General features: G+C 41.6%; 2 protein-coding genes and 1 pseudogene across 2 annotated transcripts; 1 reads left to right on the top strand and 2 right to left on the bottom strand.

Annotated features, from left to right (window-relative positions):
- The first annotated feature begins 1,556 nt into the window (after positions 1 to 1,556).
- LOC149105083 (uncharacterized) lies at positions 1,557 to 3,623 on the top strand (annotated as a pseudogene).
- On the bottom strand, positions 2,617 to 9,466 carry LOC149105082 (steroid 17-alpha-hydroxylase/17,20 lyase-like). The gene is made up of 4 exons (XM_089271760.1): positions 9,229 to 9,466; positions 7,971 to 8,128; positions 5,878 to 6,908; positions 2,617 to 5,801 (listed from the first exon to the last, which is right to left on the bottom strand). Exons 1-4 carry the CDS (start codon positions 9,423 to 9,425, stop codon positions 5,655 to 5,657), a joined length of 1,533 nt encoding a protein of 510 aa, XP_089127886.1. The 5' UTR covers positions 9,426 to 9,466; the 3' UTR covers positions 2,617 to 5,654.
- A 5,030-nt stretch (positions 9,467 to 14,496) lies between these two features.
- Positions 14,497 to 21,198, bottom strand: LOC149105081 (steroid 17-alpha-hydroxylase/17,20 lyase-like). Its single transcript, XM_089271784.1, has 2 exons — positions 18,748 to 21,198; positions 14,497 to 14,553 (listed from the first exon to the last, which is right to left on the bottom strand). Exon 1 carries the CDS (start codon positions 19,834 to 19,836, stop codon positions 19,030 to 19,032), a length of 807 nt encoding a protein of 268 aa, XP_089127910.1. The 5' UTR covers positions 19,837 to 21,198; the 3' UTR covers positions 14,497 to 14,553; positions 18,748 to 19,029.
- Between the last annotated feature and the right edge of the window lie 325 nt (positions 21,199 to 21,523).

Genomic DNA, 21,523 nt, shown 5'->3' with positions numbered 1-21,523 from the left:
ATTTGGAGAGGACGGCAAATAAATGTACTATCTTGTAAGAAAACATGTACGGTGTTTCAATCGAGTTTTAGTATAAATCTTCTGTGTTCTATCACGAATGCCGTTCTCTGATTGGCTACGCTACTCACTATCTATTCCGATGTAGATAGTTAGTAGCGTAGCAGTGCCGCTTGGAGCCGCCTCTCGTCGTTTTCGAATTGTCTGTGAAGAGGATTTAGTTAAAGTTTTGAACGACTGGTAGATTTATACTAAAACAATCAGATTATTCACTCTCGATTTCCTGTTTCTATGCGTGATAGTTGACGAGGGCGTATCACGCGATAGAAATCTCGAGCTCATAATCTAATGAACAAGTAGATTATGAGCTCGAGATTTCTATTAAACAATTAGTAGAATTCTACTTGCACACTAATGCAAATGCTGCAATCTGATTGACTGAGACATTACACACTATCAGCCATTAGTGTGCAGTGGCTTTGTATGGTCGACAAAATTGCAACGTTTACTCGTTTCTCTGAAGTCGTCATGCTTTGGATATAAGCTCCCTATAGTCAGAATCAACTTCAGGAGGGACAGAAAACCAAACCAAAAGAAAAAAAAAAGAAAAATAGAGCCCCTTCGAAACAAGAAATTATTTGAGTATCGGCTAATCCTTCTCAGCATCGGTATAAGTAGCTTTAGGCTCAGTTTGCTCCCTCTTTGCATTGTTTTAAAAATACATCGGGTTACATATAGCAACCCTATTGACCAAAAAACGTCGACCGTGGGGCCCAGTTAATTCTCTGTACCGGTCGACGCTAAACTGCAACGCCACTTCCGCTTTTCGCGTCCTCGACGTTTGTACGAGTCAGAAGGGAAAATCTGAAAAACTGTAAAAAAAAAAAAATAAAAAAAAAAAAAAAAAGCGTGATACAACCAAAAGATCATATTGGTATTCCTTATATTGGACCGGAAGTAGCTTGCACCTGAGGCTAAGACAAGGAGTCCTCTCAAATACAAATAACATGTTATATCTTTTTAATGTTATTCCCCGCATCAGCCTCCATTGCAAGCTAGTTCCAGTCCAATACAGAAATACGGACATGGTCTATTGTGTGTGACAATAAATACTTTCCCCATCCATATGCAGCATACACTATAGCAAGTTAAACTTTCTAGTGAGTCTTGACTTTTGGCTTGAAAGAAGATTTGGCGGGACTGACAGTGGTAATTGCGCACGCGCTGTGCGTTCGACCGGTGTGGACTGCGCGTTCATGTTCTGTTGTCGTATGTAGCAATCACAAAGTTGACTAATAAAAAGAAAGAACAAGCGCGCGAAAAAATTCGCGTTACTGACCTTTGAAGTTCAGTATGTTAAATCAATCACCAAGGTAAACTTGTAAAGCTGTTAGCTGTGAAACCCTATTAGTTTTATTCAAATGTTACGTGAATTTAAATACTGACGTTTTCGCACGTGTTAAACGAATCCAAGGCAGCAAGAGGTTTGATCATTTTGAATAGCTGTTGACACGGCTTGTGCGCGTTGCAAACAGCAGTTGTAAAACAAATATTTCTGAGGTTATTTTTATACATTGTTATCAAAGTTAGACTACTACAAGATATGTGGGTCGCTAATGTCCAAGTGTAAATCTGCAAACAACAAGATCGATCCAGCAATGAAGATTTTTCCGGAGCCGCGACGAGTCGCGAGCGAAATGGAGCTTGCCTACCAAGACGCGGCATGTTTTCAGGACCGAGAGTTCTGGAAAGACGGAGAGCAACAGGGTGTATCCAGTGTTCATTCTTTGGCAGTAGTCCGAAACAAGAGTTCACTCAGCGAGGACAGCTCGAGCGAGTCTGATGATTCCTCACAGGAAGAAATAGAAGTTGCCATGGACGCACTGGCCAACGAAAGAGTCAGTGTGCCACCTCCAAGCAATAAGAATAACAGGCTTCGTGAGACTATTGGATACTGCGTATGAAATTCTCACATTCCACGCTTACGACGCCTCTTCAAGTTCCAATACTCTCCGCGCTGTTCAGCCACTCAGCTCAACTGACTCCACTCTTCAACGAAAGGTGCGAATCGCAGTCGCTTACGACATTCCTATCGGAGACAAGAAGACGGTTTGTCTACCTGTTAGAGTTCCGCGACGGTTTAGAAAGCTAAAAGTCGCGCCTGAACCCACTTTGGAGGATATAAAAGAGAAAATGCGCGCTGCCGAGGAGAGAAAACTGAAGGAATTACAGCGCATCCGAGAGTGCGCGCGCAGCAGGGCCGGAGTTAGTCGACCACGCCCCGCGGAGACATTCGTCCAAGCTACTGCAGCGAAAGTTACAGCTAAGCAGGCGGCAGCCGAGAGCAAGCGGAATAAGGAAATGGAGAAGAGAAAGCGGGCGGGGAATACAGCGTCACGGAATAAAAGCAGGACTGCCGCAGCTCAAGCCTTTGCTGAGACGCAGCTTCAGTCCTCCATTAAACGGAAGGTGGACGAGACCGTGCAAAGGAAGGAGAAACGACAACAGAAGATTGACAAGCAAAATAAACTGCGAGGAAAATACGCCAAAAAAAAAATCAAAGACAGAGTAAGCTTTCTTCAGTGTTACTTTTTAGTCAGGGATAATCTAAATAACTGCTTTTTGTTTTTGTTTTTTTCTTGGATCCGTTATGTTGTGTGATTCTGAAATAAAACGACAATGTTAACCAGCAATTTAGATGTATAGTTTTTAACACAGGTCTTTCAAACTGAAAGCCAAGGTAAGGTTTTAAAAATGTTATCTATTTATTTGTAGATGGCACTAAAGTTAAAAGAAGAAGAAGAGGAAATACGCGCTGATCTTAAAGAGCTAGAAACCTACCACGCGTCTGACGACAGCCATAGCCAAACCTGGGGAGACAAGAAAGACAGGACTGTCGTGTACGAGTGGGAGGATTTCTTTACTGATTGGAGCGTTCCAGTGGCGGATCCAGGAGAGCAGAAAGTTTTTCACTCCCTCCCCCACCGCATCTCTCACTCCTCCTCTCTATTACTCTACCCCTTCCCCCTTTACACACCTCTTGATCCGTCACTGCGTTTCTATTCTTTTCAAAACGCCTTTCTATAGACTCGTTAACTGAAATGACGTTTGCAACATTTCTTCATTTTATCATTATCTTTTTAATGCATGTTTTGTAACTGCAAAAAAATTATCGTTGTAGCTATTTCCGTTAATTTTCTATGAATTTTTAAATTTTGTAAATTTGCCCTTTTCCATGTTCACGACCGAGGAATAGCGGAGAATGGAACGAGTTGGCTTTTGACGTCACTTCGAGAATAACAATATTTTGTTTCTGTGAAGAATGTATGCGAACATGCGATAGTGTGTCAAAATCGTTGCAAAATGCAAGGAAGATATGTTGTTGGAGGCTGTAGCAATACAGGATGCGTAGAATAGAGTATTCCTCTTCATTCAATACCTCTATCTCGATGAAACTCTACCAGAAACGAGAAAAAAGACCAAAGAAGTGGGCTGATCATGATCTGTGCGAAGCTAAGGCCGGGGAGCCATTCAGGATTTCTTCGATCTCGGGTTCGCCGCTACTGTAAAAACCTAGAGATTTTCATGGCCTGTATATTTTTCTCTATCTCTAGTGGAAAGCTTGAAATTGTCAAGGTGCTGCATAAGACCCGAATTTGGGATAAGCTGGAAACCATCTGACTATTTTGAGCGCAAACGATCCTCCGAGTCCCAGAAGAAACTATAGGTGAGGAAATTTTACGGTAAATTAAACGCATTGCGTTTTGAAATAGAGACTTTTCTAAACGAATAGTAAACGAAACCTACGTTCTACAACGACGCGAAGAAGATTGTTGAGGCTTCGAACTGGTAAACCTGCTATGTGTTTGTGGATTTTAATAAAAATACACGCACGCCGGAGGTCGCCTGTAATCTGGCCGTGTTTCTCAATGGCCATTCCATTGTTTTGCTCTTTGAGCTTCGTCTTTGAGGAACGAAATACATGTAAATTACAAACTTAGAATGGATCAAGCATTTATAAATATATGGGGAAAGTGAAACAAACGATTAAGATTCGACTCTATAGCTACCGACGGAAGTTGTTGTGCTGAAAGAAGAATACGTTTGTCAGTCAATCGAAACGCAAACTACTATTAAAGTCGAGGACTCCCACGTTATTAGCGCGCATAAAATGGACATTTCATTCCAAATAACAGTGAAGTAGAAATGTATTCATTTAACTGAAAGTACACTGAATCTCTTTTCAAGATTTTGTCGAAGGATTTTCCATGATTTCAGTGGTACGGAATATGCAAATTTGCGTAGCTTGTGTTTGTACACAGTAATTGAATATGCATATACTACGGTCGGTCGACAATAACGAAACGAAAAGTTACCTTACCTTCGAATATTGTTTGCCGACATCTCTGCTTATCTCTTATGTTAAAACTTATTTTCAATCATTGATCTGGAGAAGTAGGCAGGAGTGGAGTACGACTGCATCGCATTTTAACTTGTATTTCGGGGGAAATTAATGTTTGAATGTAAAAGTGTTTTGACACTCCGAAATTTGCACGTTCCATAAAGTCGAATTACCAACTTTTCGTGTTCATTGACATCTTTATGACTCTTTAAGAGGTGTAAGCTAACTCTTCAGTCATTTTTTGTACCTTTATAACCCAAATGGACCGGCAAATTGTCGATCCCGGCCTAAATATAATTATACAACGCGGCGATCTCGACTAGCGACCCGCACTTCGAAATGGAAAAAAATATGTACTTCGCAGCCGTCCAAATCGTAGCTAGACTCCGCATTGTAATGCTAGATGATACAGCTCTTTCACTGTAAGTTCTTGTTCCGTTTTGATAAAATATGAATCACAAATAACCCGAAAATGTTTTGACTGCCCTCGAAGCTAAGTCAAAAGTCTCTTGAGTGTTTTAGTCCGGTTCCCGAAGTGACGTCACTAGTAGCCCGACCCAGATCCCACTTTGCGCGGTCGTAAACATAGAAATTACGTGTTTAAACGCCTGTAGAAACGCAGGGATTTTATCACTCGAGATAAGTTTTTCGCTGAAGTAATCAGGGAAACTAGTAGATTTTATTAAAGGAAAACAATTTGGGGGGTAGTGGCACTTTCACTGAAATGACGTTTGGAACATTTTGTATTTGTGCTATTTTCAAGAAAGTTCTGTAATCAAAGAAATCTTAAAAATGCCTTCTCTGAACTCGTTAACTGAAATGACGTCCGAAACATTTTTTTGAATTTGAATTTGAATTGTTTTTAAAACATATTTTATAACTGCAAAGAAATTTAAAGAAGGCCTCTGGAATTGTTAACTAAAATAACGTTTGAAAGCATATTTATTTATTTGCTATATTTTCAAGGATATTTTGTATTCAAAGGAATTAAAAAATCTCCTTCTCTGGACTCGTCAACTGAAATGACGTTTCAAAATGTAATTTACGATAATCAGTATAAAACGAATTATTATTCTCTTAATCAGGCGACGAATTTCCCATCTTTTGCAACGTGCAACATATGTATTTCATGAACTGGATATACCGCTCTCTAAAGAGCTACGCTAGCAAAACTATAAGGTAATGATGTTTTTGATGAAGTGTTAGCCATAGTATAGTTTCTGATCGTAACAGCGCTTTCCATCTTTTATAGTATTTACTGTCTTTCTTGAACTCTTATTTGGTAAGGAGCTGGAAAACGAGTAAAACCAGCTACTCCTTTGAGATCCGGAAGACTCCCTGCCTTTGATGGTAAAAATGTAAACTTGTGAAGCATCCAGGACAAGAAAAAGAACAGCTCCACCTACAAAGAGAGAATAAAATACATGAACATGTAAGACCGCTAAAGCATTAGGATTCTACAATTAAGCCAGTCTCACCTTTGCCAGTGATTCACCAGCACAAACCCGGCGTCCTGCTGAGAAAGGCAGAAAGTTACCAGAGTTGGTGATGAGCTGGCCATCAGCATCAATATGGCGGCGAGGGTTGAACGAGCTCGGATTCTCCCAGCAGTTTGGATCCAGATGAACGTTCATCAAATTGACCAACACCACTGTATCCTTTGGAACACGGTAGCCAGCCAGCGAGGTGTCCTTCAACGTGTAATGGGGAAGAGCTGTTTCAGCCACATTTCCAAGTCGTAGTGCTTCCATGATGGTGGCCTGAACGAGTGGTAGATGTGGACGATCATCTAGTCCGGGCATTCGGTCCCTTCCAACCACTTCATCTAACTGGTTTTGTATCTCTGTTTGGCATTGGGGATGATGAACCAGGTATGCAATGGTCCAACGCAGAGTGGTACTGGTGGTCTCATAACCGGCGCTGAACATGTCTTCCATGGTGTTAACGATGTAGTCATCTGATAAGAGAGATTCCTTGTCGTCTTCACCAACCTCATTTCCAGCAGCAATCCTTTCTTTCAAGAGACTTTCAGTAAGGCTTTCAATGTCCCCTGTAGGATCAAACTCTTCTTCCTGTACCTTTAACTGATGGCGAAGAATTTCAAACATTCGGTCGGTTATTTTCTCCTCTGTTTGATATGCACTGAACGGAAAGAATTTTGCTATTGGAAAGAAATCTAGCAAAAAAACTTGGGTATTTAGTTCAATGTCTGTAAAGGCTTGATTATTCAGCTGCAAGAGTTCCTGGAAGTCTGGGTGGGAAGAATCGAAGTGTTTCCCAAACGTAACTCGACAAATAACATTTGCAACACTTTCCATAAGAATCTGTGCAGGGTCAAAGTCCTTTCCCTTTTGGTCTTCAAAGTACTGCATCAGCCTTGCCGCTTGCTCAGAGATCCTTTCTTCCACCACTTGCTGATCAGAGAGATACTTTCGCACGGCTGCCATGAACAGTTTACGATGAAATTTCCAGCCAGGGCCATAGTTCGCACAAGCGATATCCTTTCCGCCTGAAATGTAGAAAGGATATGAAAGATTACTGGAATAAAATCTTCGTTGTGAAGTTTCAAGGGCAGAGATTCATTAAAAAAAAAAAAAACAAAACAAAAAATGCATGTTTGCAATGAATGGCCAATTCCGTCTTTGATATATGCCTGCAGGAAATCATGGTAATATTTTTCAATGGAAACAAATATCCAGTCCAAGATGATGAATACAACTACCATGATTCCCTGCAGACACACCTCATATATAGAGTTTGCGAGCATAAAGGGCGAGAACCATAGATTACCAATTGCATATTTTCCCTCGGTATAGGCGAATCTTTGCTGACGTCATTGTTTACATTTGTCCTCATTAACATACGACTTTGCGCATATATTACTAGAAAAACTTAAAGAGCTTGTGAAACCTACTAAGTGGTGAAATTTTTGGCTCTTTGGGTGTAATATTCGAGGAGAAATTGGTTTTCAAAAACTTAAAAGTTTTTATGTGGCAAAAGCGCTAATGAGCTCATACATTCTTTGTAAAATTTTGAGCTTTTAAACCCTCGTCGCACAAAAAGTATTCAATACATCGCGCTCAAATTCCTTGGGACAGTTAATCGTGCTGTGCCCTTTTAATATTCAGTATTAATCTCTTTGTAGCTCCATCAGAAACTGTATCGCTTATGGTAATGAGACAAATATTGTAAACAAAGATTCTCCTATATGTGTACACCCAATGTATCATCCCCATCACATAGTAAAACAAAACCGTATCAAGCGTGCGCCTCAATTTAGCGAACACGAGAGGGGTTCTCAGGGTGATCGGAACTTTGATGAAACAGCAGGTGGGCTTTTTGATATACACTTCTCAGTCGAGAGAAAATTTAAGTAGAAACGTGAAAACTGTAACTGAAAATTCTATGTCAGTCAAGATTAGATATCCAAAGCAGTCTCGTACTAAAGAGTTAATCGTTTAAAGTTGATGAATTGATGAATTTTAACTAGATGAATTGTTACTGAGTTTGAGGATTGCACTTCCTTGCAGTTCTTTTTAAACATCTATCTGCGTTTCAAAGAAAGACATACCAAGTGTAGTCATTACAAGGCTGTGAAATGGAGGCCTTCCAGCGTAATCAGCAGACTTCTTCACTAGCACTTCCTTTACAGAATCAGCATCTTCAGCCACTACAAGTTTAAAACTGCCCACTTTCATTGAATACACAGCACCATACTTCTTTCTCATGCTTTTGCAATGAAACAGAAACAAGAGTATAAGGGAAATGTTATAAGTTTCTATGGTCGTTATGCCGATGTGCTTGCTGGACTATGACGGCGCATTGCAGGAAAAGCAGTTTACGCAACGGACGGACCATTATTTTTTTGAGTGGTGGCGGACTGGGTAATTTCCAAAACAAAATTCCTCAGGCCTAAATGTCCAGTGCACGTTAAGTGAGGAACAGGTGAATTGTTGACGGCCCCAAACAAAAACAACAGTTGATGATAGGACCCAACCGTAATTTGAAACTAACCTTGTTAAAATTTTCAAGGTAATATATTGCATCACGCAATCACCTCCATGCAAGGGCATGCCAGGGGGGATACGCAGGGCTAGCTGGACTACTCATGAGAAGCAAGCATGAAAATTAAAAAAAAAAAAAAACAAAGGAAAACAAAGCTAAAGAAACAAAAACCAAGCCTGGAAAGAGAAAGAAGCAATGCAGGGAGCGGCTAATAATCGTATGCACTCATATGAACTCATATGAGTGTGGCTCGAATGTTCCTTTGTATTTGTATTCATCCGTCCCCGGGTCCCATGGGTGTTACTCATATGTACCTGTATGGAATCTATGTAGAGTCATATGTATCTCAGGTTTGTTATCCGTATGTTGGACCTAGTTCTTGAGTGTAGTTTTAGTCATGATCTCGCAGGTGGAGCAACGAGCACGAAAGAGAAAAAACAGGGAATAAGAAGACACTGATTGTTTAGAAATAGCCTGCTCGCAGGCTCTCATCGTTGATGGCACGAGCAAAGTGCCAGGCACTTCACCGGCTTGCTTCGCTTGTTGACTCATCTCTCGTGACTTTGCTCCTGCCGCAATGCATGAGGGCCTTCTCACAGACTACATTGTTAATGTTATTTTCTTGTTATTTACATTTTCCACTGTAGCTCTTTCGCAATAATATTCACGATATCGATCACATAATTAACCTCCTTAATGCATGAACGTTTCAAAGCTATTTTAGTAGAGACAAGCTTTCATTAACACTATTACAAACACAAAGTTGATAAGCTCAAAGAAGCTAATACGCAATGAATGCAACCCAACGAAGCGTATAAACAAACCTCGTTGTGGCCTCGCGAAGGCTTTCTCCAGCATCAAAGCTCAACAGATTTCCTATAAAAGGCAAACTTGTCAGACGAGGTCCCGGCGGCATGTTCCTGAACTGATACAGCTCAATCAGTTGATTGAGAATCAGCAAGAACACGATGGCAAGGAAAATATTTCCAAGAGTAAAATATTCTGATAACAACAGCTCCATCTTCGAAATATGCAAATATCAGCTGCATCCTGACGTCACGTTATGTCACGAGATGAAAGGCAATGCAAATAATTAACAATCAGAACAATGGCTTTTGTAAGATATTTCAACACAATTTACAGTCTTATTGCTTTTTTAAGCAAATTCCTTTTTTAAGCATATTCCATCTGATTATTTTTGGCGCAGAAATAACCTCCGGAGAGCTAAATAACTTCAAATTCACTTTTTCTTCAGGGTAATAAAACACGAGAAAATAAAAATCAAATAAATCAATAAAATAAGGCAAGAATGCCGATGTGGTGTGTTCATGTTCACGAGATTTATTAGAAAATGTTATCTCTAACAACAACACGCATTTTAGCGGACGCGTATAGTGAAATAACTCGAGATGGGAACCGCTCAAATATGACTGAAAACGCGAAAAGGTGAGAAGTTTACTACAGGAGTGACATACGAGTCACACACGGTCATTCGTGCTGATAAATACCAATGACATGCAAACGAGGATCCGTCCCCGGAGGAATTTGACTAGGATGTTTCACTCTGAAAACGTATCAAATGTTTTCTGTCCATACTACGCCGGAGCAATTTGATTTGGGGGTTTCACTCTAAACAGAACAGAGGCATAGATGCATAGAGGCACAGAGGCACAGAGGCACAGAGGCACAGAGGCACAGAGGCACAGAGGCACAGAGGCACAGAGGCACAGAGGCACAGAGGCACAGAGGCACAGAGGCACAGAGGCACAGAGGCACAGAGGCACAGAGGCACAGAGGCACAGAGGCACAGAGGCACAGAGGCACAGAGGCACAGAGGCACAGAGGCACAGAGGCACAGAGGCACAGAGGCACAGAGGCACAGAGGCACAGAGGCACAGAGGCACAGAGGCACAGAGGCACAGAGGCACAGAGGCACAGAGGCACAGAGGCACAGAGGCACAGAGGCACAGAGGCACAGAGGCACAGAGGCACAGAGGCACAGAGGCACAGAGGCACAGAGGCACAGAGGCACAGAGGCACAGAGGCACAGAGGCACAGAGGCACAGAGGCACAGAGGCACAGAGGCACAGAGGCACAGAGGCACAGAGGCACAGAGGCACAGAGGCACAGAGGCACAGAGGCACAGAGGCACAGAGGCACAGAGGCACAGAGGCACAGAGGCACAGAGGCACAGAGGCACAGAGGCACAGAGGCACAGAGGCACAGAGGCACAGAGGCACAGAGGCACAGAGGCACAGAGGCACAGAGGCACAGAGGCACAGAGGCACAGAGGCACAGAGGCACAGAGGCACAGAGGCACAGAGGCACAGAGGCACAGAGGCACAGAGGCACAGAGGCACAGAGGCACAGAGGCACAGAGGCACAGAGGCACAGAGGCACAGAGGCACAGAGGCACAGAGGCACAGAGGCACAGAGGCACAGAGGCACAGAGGCACAGAGGCACAGAGGCACAGAGGCACAGAGGCACAGAGGCACAGAGGCACAGAGGCACAGAGGCACAGAGGCACAGAGGCACAGAGGCACAGAGGCACAGAGGCACAGAGGCACAGAGGCACAGAGGCACAGAGGCACAGAGGCACAGAGGCACAGAGGCACAGAGGCACAGAGGCACAGAGGCACAGAGGCACAGAGGCACAGAGGCACAGAGGCACAGAGGCACAGAGGCACAGAGGCACAGAGGCACAGAGGCACAGAGGCACAGAGGCACAGAGGCACAGAGGCACAGAGGCACAGGGGCACAGGGGCACAGGGGCACAGGGGCACAGGGGCACAGGGGCACAGAGGCACAGAAGCACAGAGGAACAGAGGAACAGAGGAAGAGACGAAGAGAGGAACAGAGGAACAGGAGAACAGAGGAACAGAAGAACAGTAGGCACAGAGGAACAGTAGGCACAGAGGAAGAGAGAAAAAGTAGGCACAGAGGAATAGTACTTTTAGAGGGACAACAGACACAGAGGAGCAGTAGGCACAGAGGAACAGGGGAACAGTAGGCACAGGCGAACAGAGGAACAGTAGGCACAGGGGAGCAGGGGAACAGTAGGCACAGAGGCACTGTGAGGCACAGAGGAACAGAGGAACAGAGGAACAGAGAAACAGCGGAACAGAGGAACAGAGGAACAGAGGAACAGAGGAATAGAGGAACAGAGGAACAGAGGAACAGAGGAACAGAGGAACAGAGGAACAGAGGAATAGAGGAACAGAGGAACAGAGGAACGGAGGAACAGAGGAACAGAGGAAACGAGGAACAGTAGGCACAGAGAGACAGAGGAACAGAGGAACAGAGGAACAGAGGAACAGAGAAACAGTAGGTACAGAGGAACAGAGGAACTTCCTTTGTTGATTTTAACTGCGGATTAAGATGTAATCACATAAAATCCATAAATGATCATTATCGTCATTCATGTCTTTGAATCATTTCCCGTAGTTCAAGCCGTTATAAAATCTTTTATTTATTCACTTCCATTCTTCACGATGTGGCTTAATAGCTCAGTTGGTAGAACATTGTAACGGTATCGCATATGTCATGGGTTCGAATCCCGCTCAAGTCTGAATTTTTTTCAGGCTTAAATTTCACAAATGCTAAACTACAAGTAGCACAGGAGTGGCATAAGAGTCACACACAGTCATGTAGGCGCGCGAGCGGAACCCCATACCTTAGAAAATTTGGAAACACATCGAACTGAAAAATTTTGGTTGTCACGTGACTATCCATACGTACGAACGTACGTCCGTCCGTCCGTACGCCAATACCTTGAAAACTAAGAGAGTAGCAGCATTACCATAGCTACATCTTTCATTTTGGGCGTCCACACTATTGTTAATTTACAGCTGTCACAACAAGCTATCTACTGACCAGTATCACGTGACTATATCACGGGCTCAGGTTTAGAGCTCGAGGTTGCGTGTTTTTTTAAAGTTGACCGCTGACCAGTTACTGGTTTACCGATTAGATCGCGGGTTTAAGTCACGTTATTTCTCTGGGGGAGAAGGAAGAAGTACTCGCAAAGGCAAAATTTCGGCGCAAATTAACCTCTGGCGCGTTGTTGGCTTTTCCTCTGACATATTCCTTGTGCAATCGTCTCTTGGAAAGTCTCTGATATATTGCGTACGTAATTTCTACAATCTTGGTTAGGCTTATCGGGTATAGTTTATTCAAATTTTATCTGGAAAAAATAGCAAAACCACACGCTGAACAATTACATGCTCACAACTGACCATTTTTGAATTTCTGATCCAAGAAAAAAATTCTCTTTTTCCTTTATCGTCAGTTATTGCAATCAGGAACTCCGCTTTTAGGCTTGATTAAATCTATATATTAGAACTAGTAGTAATCAGAGATTATGAGACTGCGTTCGACGCTCTAACTTTAATATATAATTATATATCGTAAATAAATGATTTCACTAGCTGACTTTCAACCTTTGTTTATTGCTAAAATCAACATTTTTCAGCAGCAACCGAGGTTTTACAGTCAGATATGCATAGTGTCAAGGTCCATGCTAGTGAAGAGGTCACGATATGTTGATACGTTGCGTGACGCTACCAGTTTCTGTAGTCTCTCAAGTTTCATAGTATATTTAAATTACGTACATTATTCTAAGCTAGCATTTGCAGTCGCGTGCTCGTTTCGCGACTAATTCGAGTATTTCCCCTGATGAATAAAGTAGTCTTATGGATCTTGCCTTCAGAGTACTTTTCCACCGATTCCAAACAATAAAATTTCGACCGGATAAAGACTGAGCTATCTGTCGCGACTGCAACTAATCAACAAATGCAATCAAAATGTAGCTGTTTCCCACGGTTTATCATCCCAAAGCCAAGTCTTGTTAATAAACAAGGACAATTCCCTCAGATTGCGATAAATGCTGCCGTCGAAGCGTTTAAATTCGCCAAAATCTAACGCTGAGAGCACATAGTAGCGAGGCGTACGGCGACTGAATGAAAAGAAGTCAAAAAAAGATCCATCGGAAAGACGAGCTCACGTGGCCTGCTCACATACTCACATGTTCGCCACATGTCTTATCACATGTCTTAGCATTAAACGGTACCAGTTTGCTGGCCGTGACATGCCCCTGCAAAAATCAAGCGGGGTGGCCATTTTGGTGTCCTTACAGGAATGTGGTATTTTTCGGCCTAGAACCGTGCACAGGAAAACCAACTCTGAAAAACCACAGGTCAAAATTAGGTTTGCGTTCCACTTCGTCGAACGCAAATACGCGTATGGCCTTTTATTCATTTTAGTGTCAATCTATCGCTGTCTATTTTTACGCGTCACGCAGGATTTAATTTGGCAAGAACGTACGGTGCGCGAGTCAAAATACAAACAGCGTTTCAGCACATCGAAGTGCTAATAACATATTTATTATCCAGCTTTTCTCTCTCCAGGAAGCCTATCACTTTACTCTTACTCAACCAATGCCGAAGACTACTGTCCCGGATGTAAGATCCAACGATACAAATAACAAAAGCAGCAAAAATTTCGCGACACACCCCACTGGTACGGTAGACTTAGCTTGTGAACAGACGAATCATCCGAACACGAACTGTTTGGCTATCTAATTCATCTAAACCGGCCGCAATTTGTACCTAGACTATTTATCCGTCAATGAGTCTCAGCTCAACAAATCGTCTACTAATATAAATTCGGCGTCGGATAATTCGTCCCTAGCATATGATCGCAATTCGACGTGGTCTCGCCACATATCGATTCATAGTTGACTGTTCATAGTTACATTTAGTGGGACACACTGTTTAACGCTTCTTGTGAAAATTCTGAGATTTCAGTCAGCAATCGCTATTTTCATTCTATTGGCTCTCGAAATGCGAATATTTTGACCATTATTATTGATTTGAATAGAATTCAACAATCCATGGTTAACCTCTGGTAGGCTTTGATATTAAGTTCTTGATAAAGCGTTAGACCACTATGTTCTAAACGAAGAGGTTCGGATTGTAAAAATGCTATCCACCCTTCTTCTAGTTTAATTTCGTTTTTCAACTCTAATCTGGTAAGAAGCTGGAGACCGAGTAAAACCATCGACTCCTTTTAGATCCGGAAGGCTGCCTTCCTTCGACAGTAAAAATGTAAACTTGTGCAGCATCCAGGACAAGAAAAGGAACAGCTCCACCTACACATGTACAAGGACGAAATAAAATATATGAACAAACAAGAATGAAATATATCCTGTAAGAAAACGCATCGAACCTCTTTTCTTATCTTAAGAATAACATATCTCGACTTGGTGCATTAATCATCAGTACAGCCAAGAGAAGGTCAAGGTAAGAGAATGAATCCGCCATATAGGACTTGTGCCTAAGGTACCGTGAATCCTCGAATTAGCGCCCGAGGTGATTATTTCAAATTTAGGAGAAGACGGGGGGGGGGGGTTTAATCGAAGGGGAGGGGGGGGGGGAGAGGGCGTGATTGCTTAATTTTTCCCAGATCGTAGCCTGACATAATCATTTTTAAAATACATCATCTCCACGTAAACAACAACATAAACTAGTACTGTTTATCGACATGAGAAGCTGATCCTAAAGTTTTTCAAATTTTTGAAAAGACGATTTACTCTAAGGGGCTGAAACTTTCAGCAGCTGTTCCTTCATTCTCCGCAGAAATTTTGATAAGTTAATTGTGTCTCCATTATTTTTGAGGTTGCCATGGCAACCATCAAATTTCACGTAGTTCTGGCCAAAAATCAACTTTTTTGAGAAATTCTGATGTTTTTTTTCCAGTTTTCTTCATCAAATTGCAGAAATTCATGAATTTGTACATTTTATAACTATTCTGACTTGATTTTGTGTTAATTTCCTTTATTTCTTGACTTCTCAAGAAAAATATGAAATCCAACACGACGGATCCAACATGGCGGGTCAAGTGACGTCATTTTACGTCATAACCAAGAAAAATGGTATCATCTTGTGGAGGAAGCTCAGGGCTATCTAATCAATGTAAATTAATTTCGCTGTCCTAACAGAGATCCCTCCCATCCCGACCCCCTTGAACCACGTTGGGGTATGAGCTAATGAGCTAGCTTGTACGTCCGAGGGTTGAAATATTAAAGATAGCGTTCGTTTTCGTTCACTTTGTAAGCAAGACATACACAAATCTTCCACGAAAACATCCCAATAACGCTCGGGTACGTAGCATCCGAGAAAGAACCGGCTACCATGCCTAAAACACTTCACGGGGATTACCCTGGGTATAGGGCCTATATATATATATATATATATATATATATATATATATATATATATATATATACAATATATATATATATATATATATTATATATATATATATATTGTGGAAAACGAGGACGGACAACTTCGAGCGAAAAAAATATATATACAGTAAAAAATCTAAGAAATCTAAAAAAAGGTTTAAAAATTTAATAAAAATAAATAAATATTTTTATTAAATTTTTAAACCTTTTTTTAGATTTCTTAGATTTTTTACTGTATATATATATTTTTCGTTCGAAGTTGTCCGTCCTCGTTTTCCACAATTGCCTACAAATTTCATTACTCGAGGTTTGGACTACGAATCCTTTTGGATCCTTCTGGCGCGTGGCATCCCTGTTGGCTCGAAGCATCTCAACTTTATATATATATATATATATAAACGTTTGATAAAGCAAGGACGGACAACTTCTGACGGTAAAAAAAGTTAAAAAGTTAAAAATTTAATAGAAAAACGTTTCGGTCTTAGACCTTCATCAGTTACAAGAGAAAAAGGACGAAAACTAAGTTTAAATACGGTTACAGTGTGGGAGATTACGTAACGAAATGAAAAATACAATATTGTGCTATTAATACATCGTGATTAATACAATACAGGAAGAAACCTACGTTTACGCTGGACAAGGTTAATAACAAAATCCCAAATCGAGGCCTTTGGAGCATTAAAGGGTTGACAAACAACAAAATCCCTGGAGGGGCCCTTAAACAATAAGCTGTAATAAGATCCCAGGCAGGGCCTTTGAGCATACCTAACACCCAAAAAGCTGACAAAATCCAAGGAAGGGCCTTTGAACTGCCTTATGGCGCGAACGCATATTTACACAAGAGAAAGTTAATTATAACAAATTCTGTTTTTGGAGTGAAATTCTTTTCTTTTATTTAAGCCATGGGGAGCCAAAGAGAACAGTTGAGCACTCCAATAAGCCTCTTTCGTAATTAAAAACCTATCGATCTCGTCTGAGTCATTAGGGGCCTGCACCTGATCAATGCATTGGAATTCAAAATCATCCAAGGAGTGTGGAATTTTATTGAAATGTACTGCTACCTCACAAGTGGTTTTGTTTGTGAGCATAGCTCACAAAACCACTTGTGAGGTAGCAGTAGCAGTTGTTGTTTGTCAACCCTTTAATGCTCCAAAGGCCTCGATTTGGGATTTTGTTATTAACCTTGTCCAGCGTAAACGTAGGTTTCTTCCTGTATTGTATTAATCACGATGTATTAATAGCACAATATTGTATTTTTCATTTCGTTACGTAATCTCCCACACTGTAACCGTATTTAAACTTAGTTTTCGTCCTTTTTCTCTTGTAACTGATGAAGGTCTAAGACCGAAACGTTTTTCTATTAAATTTTTAACTTGTTAACTTTTTTTTACCGTCAGAAGTTGTCCGTCCTTGCTTTATCAAACGTTTTTAAATTCATTTTTGCGGTGAGGCTTGGACTGTGAATCTTCATTGATCCTCCTGACGCAGTGGCATTCTTTGTTGGCTAGAGGCATTTTATAACCGTTTTTTATATTTATCTATCTATCTATCTATCTATCTATCTATCTATCTATCTATCTATCTATCTATCTATCCATCTATCTATCTATCTATATATATATATATATATATATATATATATATATATATATATATATATATATATATATATACCGTGTCAAATTTGGGGCAAAACGTTCGCGCCTGCCTGCCGGCTATCGCCGCCAGGGAGGCCTTTGCGGTGCTTGAAAAGCCAGGGGGGCTTCCGTCAAGGAGGGTGGGGAAAGATAGCCCTGGGACCTGGCTACCCGCTGATACCAAGCGGGGCTTCCAGGAGCTAACCCTAGGGGGGTGGGGTGGGTCACAGAGAGAGGCACTTTCCGAAGTTAAAAACTGTTCATTTTCTTTGCAGGACAGCCTTAGCCGGCAATGCCCTTCAGTCTTAGGAGCTGGCAGTCAGCCAGCCAGACACAAGCAAGGTGGGTGAGTAGGCTGTGTGTTGACAGAGTGCCTGTGGTTGATCGAGTGAAAAAGCCTGTGTATTTTCTTGGAAAAGTGTCAGGCTGGTTGTGCTGAAATAAGCACGGTTTTCATGAATCCAGACATATATATATATACATATATATATATATGGGTCATTGACCAAGTGTGAGGTCAAGATGGCTGGAGGTTGGTCAAGTTCGTTTTTGCGAGTTTATGGACCGAGACGGAGTCGAGGTCCATAAAGTCGCAAAAAAAAGAACGAGGTCAATATCCTGCCATCTTGACCGAGCAAGCTTGGTCAATAAAGGATTTTTTATATGGCTCTCGGGGAAATTTTCCTTGCGGGACACGGTGGGTAATCCTGAGCGGGCAAGATAGTTCCATCTTGCCCGCTCGGGTAGCCAACAACAGCGTAGGATTTGATTCATCTTGCCCACTCACGGAGCAAGCCATATAATAAAGGGGATTAATTCACTCTCTTACGTTGATCTTCTCTTGATTATCACAAATAACTAACAGTTAAGGTTAATGTAAAATACCGTAAAAACATAAGTAAATCTAAAAAATTGCTGAAAGCATTGCTTAATTTCATCGCCGTGTGCAAGTCCGCTGTATCAGAGAATTAAAGAAGCTGGTACATCAGTAGGGCCAGCATTTCTCAATTTGGGCTTTAATTATTCGGTAGGGAGTGTTCCACAGTGACTTACTTATAATCATGATTTGTGAACGGGTTAGGGACAGGGAGCCCTCCACTCTAACTATAGGACAGATAAAAGATGCGACGTCTTATTTGTTTCTTGGTTGCTATTAAAAAAAATTGAAATACTTGTTAACTCACACGAGGTCTGGAGCGGAAAAAGTGCGGAGCGTGGCGGAGACGGCCGAAAGAATGCGGAAATTGGCTTCAAGGTACCCGAGGAACTCTGGTAACGAATTTATTAGTTCCTTTCATGCAACACAATCCGAATGAGGGGTTGGAGGTTAGCAATCCCAAGCCAGTCAAATTATGTAAGAGTTCCGTAGTTTGGTACTAGCAATGAGCTATCAGAACTGTTCAGGCTCCTTGCTCCGCCTCCTAGTTAAATTAACAAAAATATGACTTTCCAGTCTCACCTTTGCTAGTGCTTCACCAGCGCAAACCCGGCGTCCTGCTGAGAAAGGCAGAAAGTTACCAGAGTTGGCGATGAGTTGGCCATCAGCATTAATATGGCGGCGAGGGTTGAACGAGTTGGGATTTTCCCAGCAGTTTGGATCTAGATGAACGTTCATCAAATTGACCAGCACTACTGTATCCTTCGGAACACGGTATCCTGCCAGCGAGGTGTCTTTCAAAGTGTAAAGAGGAAGAGCTCCTTCAGTCACATTTCCAACTCGTCGCGCTTCCATGATGGTGGCTTAAACGAGTGGTAGATGCGGACGATCATCCAGCCCCGGCATTCGGTCCCTTCCGAGCACTTCATCTAACTGGTTCTGTATCTCTGTTTGCCATTGGGGATGATGAACCAGGTATGCAATGGTCCAACGCAGGGTGGTACTGGTGGTCTCATAACCAGCCGCGAACATGTCCTTTATAGTGTTGATGATGTAGTCATATGACAACAGAGATGTCTTGTCCAGATCTTCTTCATTAACCTCATTTTCAGCAGCAACCCTCTCTTTCAAAAGACTTCCAGTGAGGTTTTCAATGTCCGCTGTAGGGTCGAACTCCTCCCTCTGTATCTTTAACTGTTGCCGAAGAATTTCACAAACACGGTCAGCTATGTTCTTTTGTAATTGATAACACTGAAATGGAAAGTACTTTGCTATTGGAAAGAAGTCCAAACTATATTCTTGAGCATCCATTTCAGTATCTGTAAAACTTTGATTAGTCACCTGCAAGAGTTCCTGGAAGTCTGGATGGGAAGAATCGAAGTGCTTTCCAAATGTGACTCGACAAATCACGTTTGCAACGCTTTCCATAAGAATCTGTGAAGGATCAAAGTGATTTCCCTGTTGGTCTTCAAAATATTGCATCAGCCTTCTTGCCTGCTCCGAGATTCTCTCTTCCACCAGCTGCTGATCAGAAATATACTTGCGAACAGCTGCCACAAACAGCTTACGATGAAATCTCCAGCCGGGACCATAGTTCCCAAAAGCGATACTTTTTCCGCCTAAAATGGTGAAAGAAAGAATAAAAAAGTCGCGAGCATATAATTTAAACATAGTAAATGGTTTGAACCTAAGCCAACATTTGTAAACTTAAATATGACACGCACTTCTTCACTTTTTCTTATTCTAGCTTATTCTTCTTCTTTATTTGTTAACGCAGTTACTGCAATCTCTGTAACATTTCAAAGGCGGTGATCTCACGAGGAACAATTGTGTTTGCGATTGTAGACGACATCATTGAGTTAACCTCTGAGATGCGCTGTGATAATTGAGGGCGTGTTTCTTTGGGAAAATCTAAGTTTGGATTCTTAAATCTAAAAATCGACTTTGCGTTTCTTTGCTAAACAGATTAATCCAAGATCACTCGGATTATGGTGCATCAAAGGAACCGAGGAATCCCTGCCCAAAATGGATTATTCGGTTTCTTTGATGCACCATGATCCAAGTGATCTTGGATTAATCTATTTAGGTAAGAAATGCAAAATCCGTTTTGGATTTAAGAATCCAATCGTGGATTTTCTCAAAGAAGCGCACCCTGAACCGTTGACCAGCAATTGCACCTTTTCCTTTTAATACAAGTGCTTTATATTTCTCCGGCTGTTCACAAAACATACTAAATGAGGTTATGTGGTAGCGGTGGAACGGAGGCCGTCTAGCATAATCAGCAGACCTCTTAACTAGTACTTCCCTCACAGAATCAGCATCTTCAGCGACTACAAGTTTAAAACTGCCAACTTTCATCGAATACACTGTGCCATACTTCTTTCTCACGCTTTGCAATAGAACAGAAACGAAAAAAAGTCACATAATAAGTTGCCATGGATTGTTCCTGAAAGTTAATCGCGTGCGGGGGCAGCTCAGTTTTACGTGTACATGTAAATCTTATGTAGGTGAGACGGCAAATTTAGATATCAAATCTCAAAAAAAAAACAAAATGCAGGGTCTAGATAGAAAATTGAGACCATTTTAGCGATAAGTTGTGGGCTGGTAAGGCTCAGTTTGCAAAGGAGGCTGGGTAACTAGTGTCGTGGTTAATGTCTTCGCGGCTTTCTTACGATCCGTATGACCTAGAATTACAGATGATAATGGAACGTTAGCGAGCAGACAACAAGCAGAACAGCGTGGAAGTAAGATGAATTATTCTGTCAAGAACGTATTGCCAGTATTTTTACTTCCTAAAACCGTTGGAAAAGGCTCCCGTAGAAGCACTTATTATTTCGCTGGGATCGCTTTTACGCGAGATGATCATCACAGCTGGAGCTCGGGCCGCCAGTGTCTTCGCTAAAAAAATTTTTAAAAAAAATTGTCGTATGGCGATATTTCATTCTCAAACTCATTAATAATTTATCAAGTTTAAACAAAGGAAATCGTGACCGTGACGGTGTTTGGATATCTGATCTTAATTAGCATAGATTTTTTCGAGTTTATTTCTCCGTTTTCTCCTTAGTTTTAGTTTCGATTGAGAAGATATATCAAACACTCAAGACCGTGTTTGACCACATTTCCAAACACCTCGAAGTTCGTCAAAAATACTCCGCTGCGCGTCGTATTTCCAACTCTCTTCTCGGTGTTTGGAAGTGTGGTCAAACATGGTCTTTCGTGTTTGATATATTACTTGAAACACGGGATAGATAGTATAGCAAGAAGCAAAAAGCTCCAATTGGAATGGATTTCTGGGATCTTGAGTCAGGAATTCCACTTGAATCGATAGCAAGCTTCTGTTCTTGAGAAGAACCTACAA

Source organism: Orbicella faveolata, unplaced genomic scaffold (genome assembly GCF_042242905.1).
Source record: "Orbicella faveolata isolate gen_17 unplaced genomic scaffold, um_ofav_v1 contig_34, whole genome shotgun sequence".
NCBI lineage: Eukaryota > Metazoa > Cnidaria > Anthozoa > Scleractinia > Merulinidae > Orbicella > Orbicella faveolata.
This window is presented reverse-complemented; position numbering and strand designations above follow the sequence as displayed.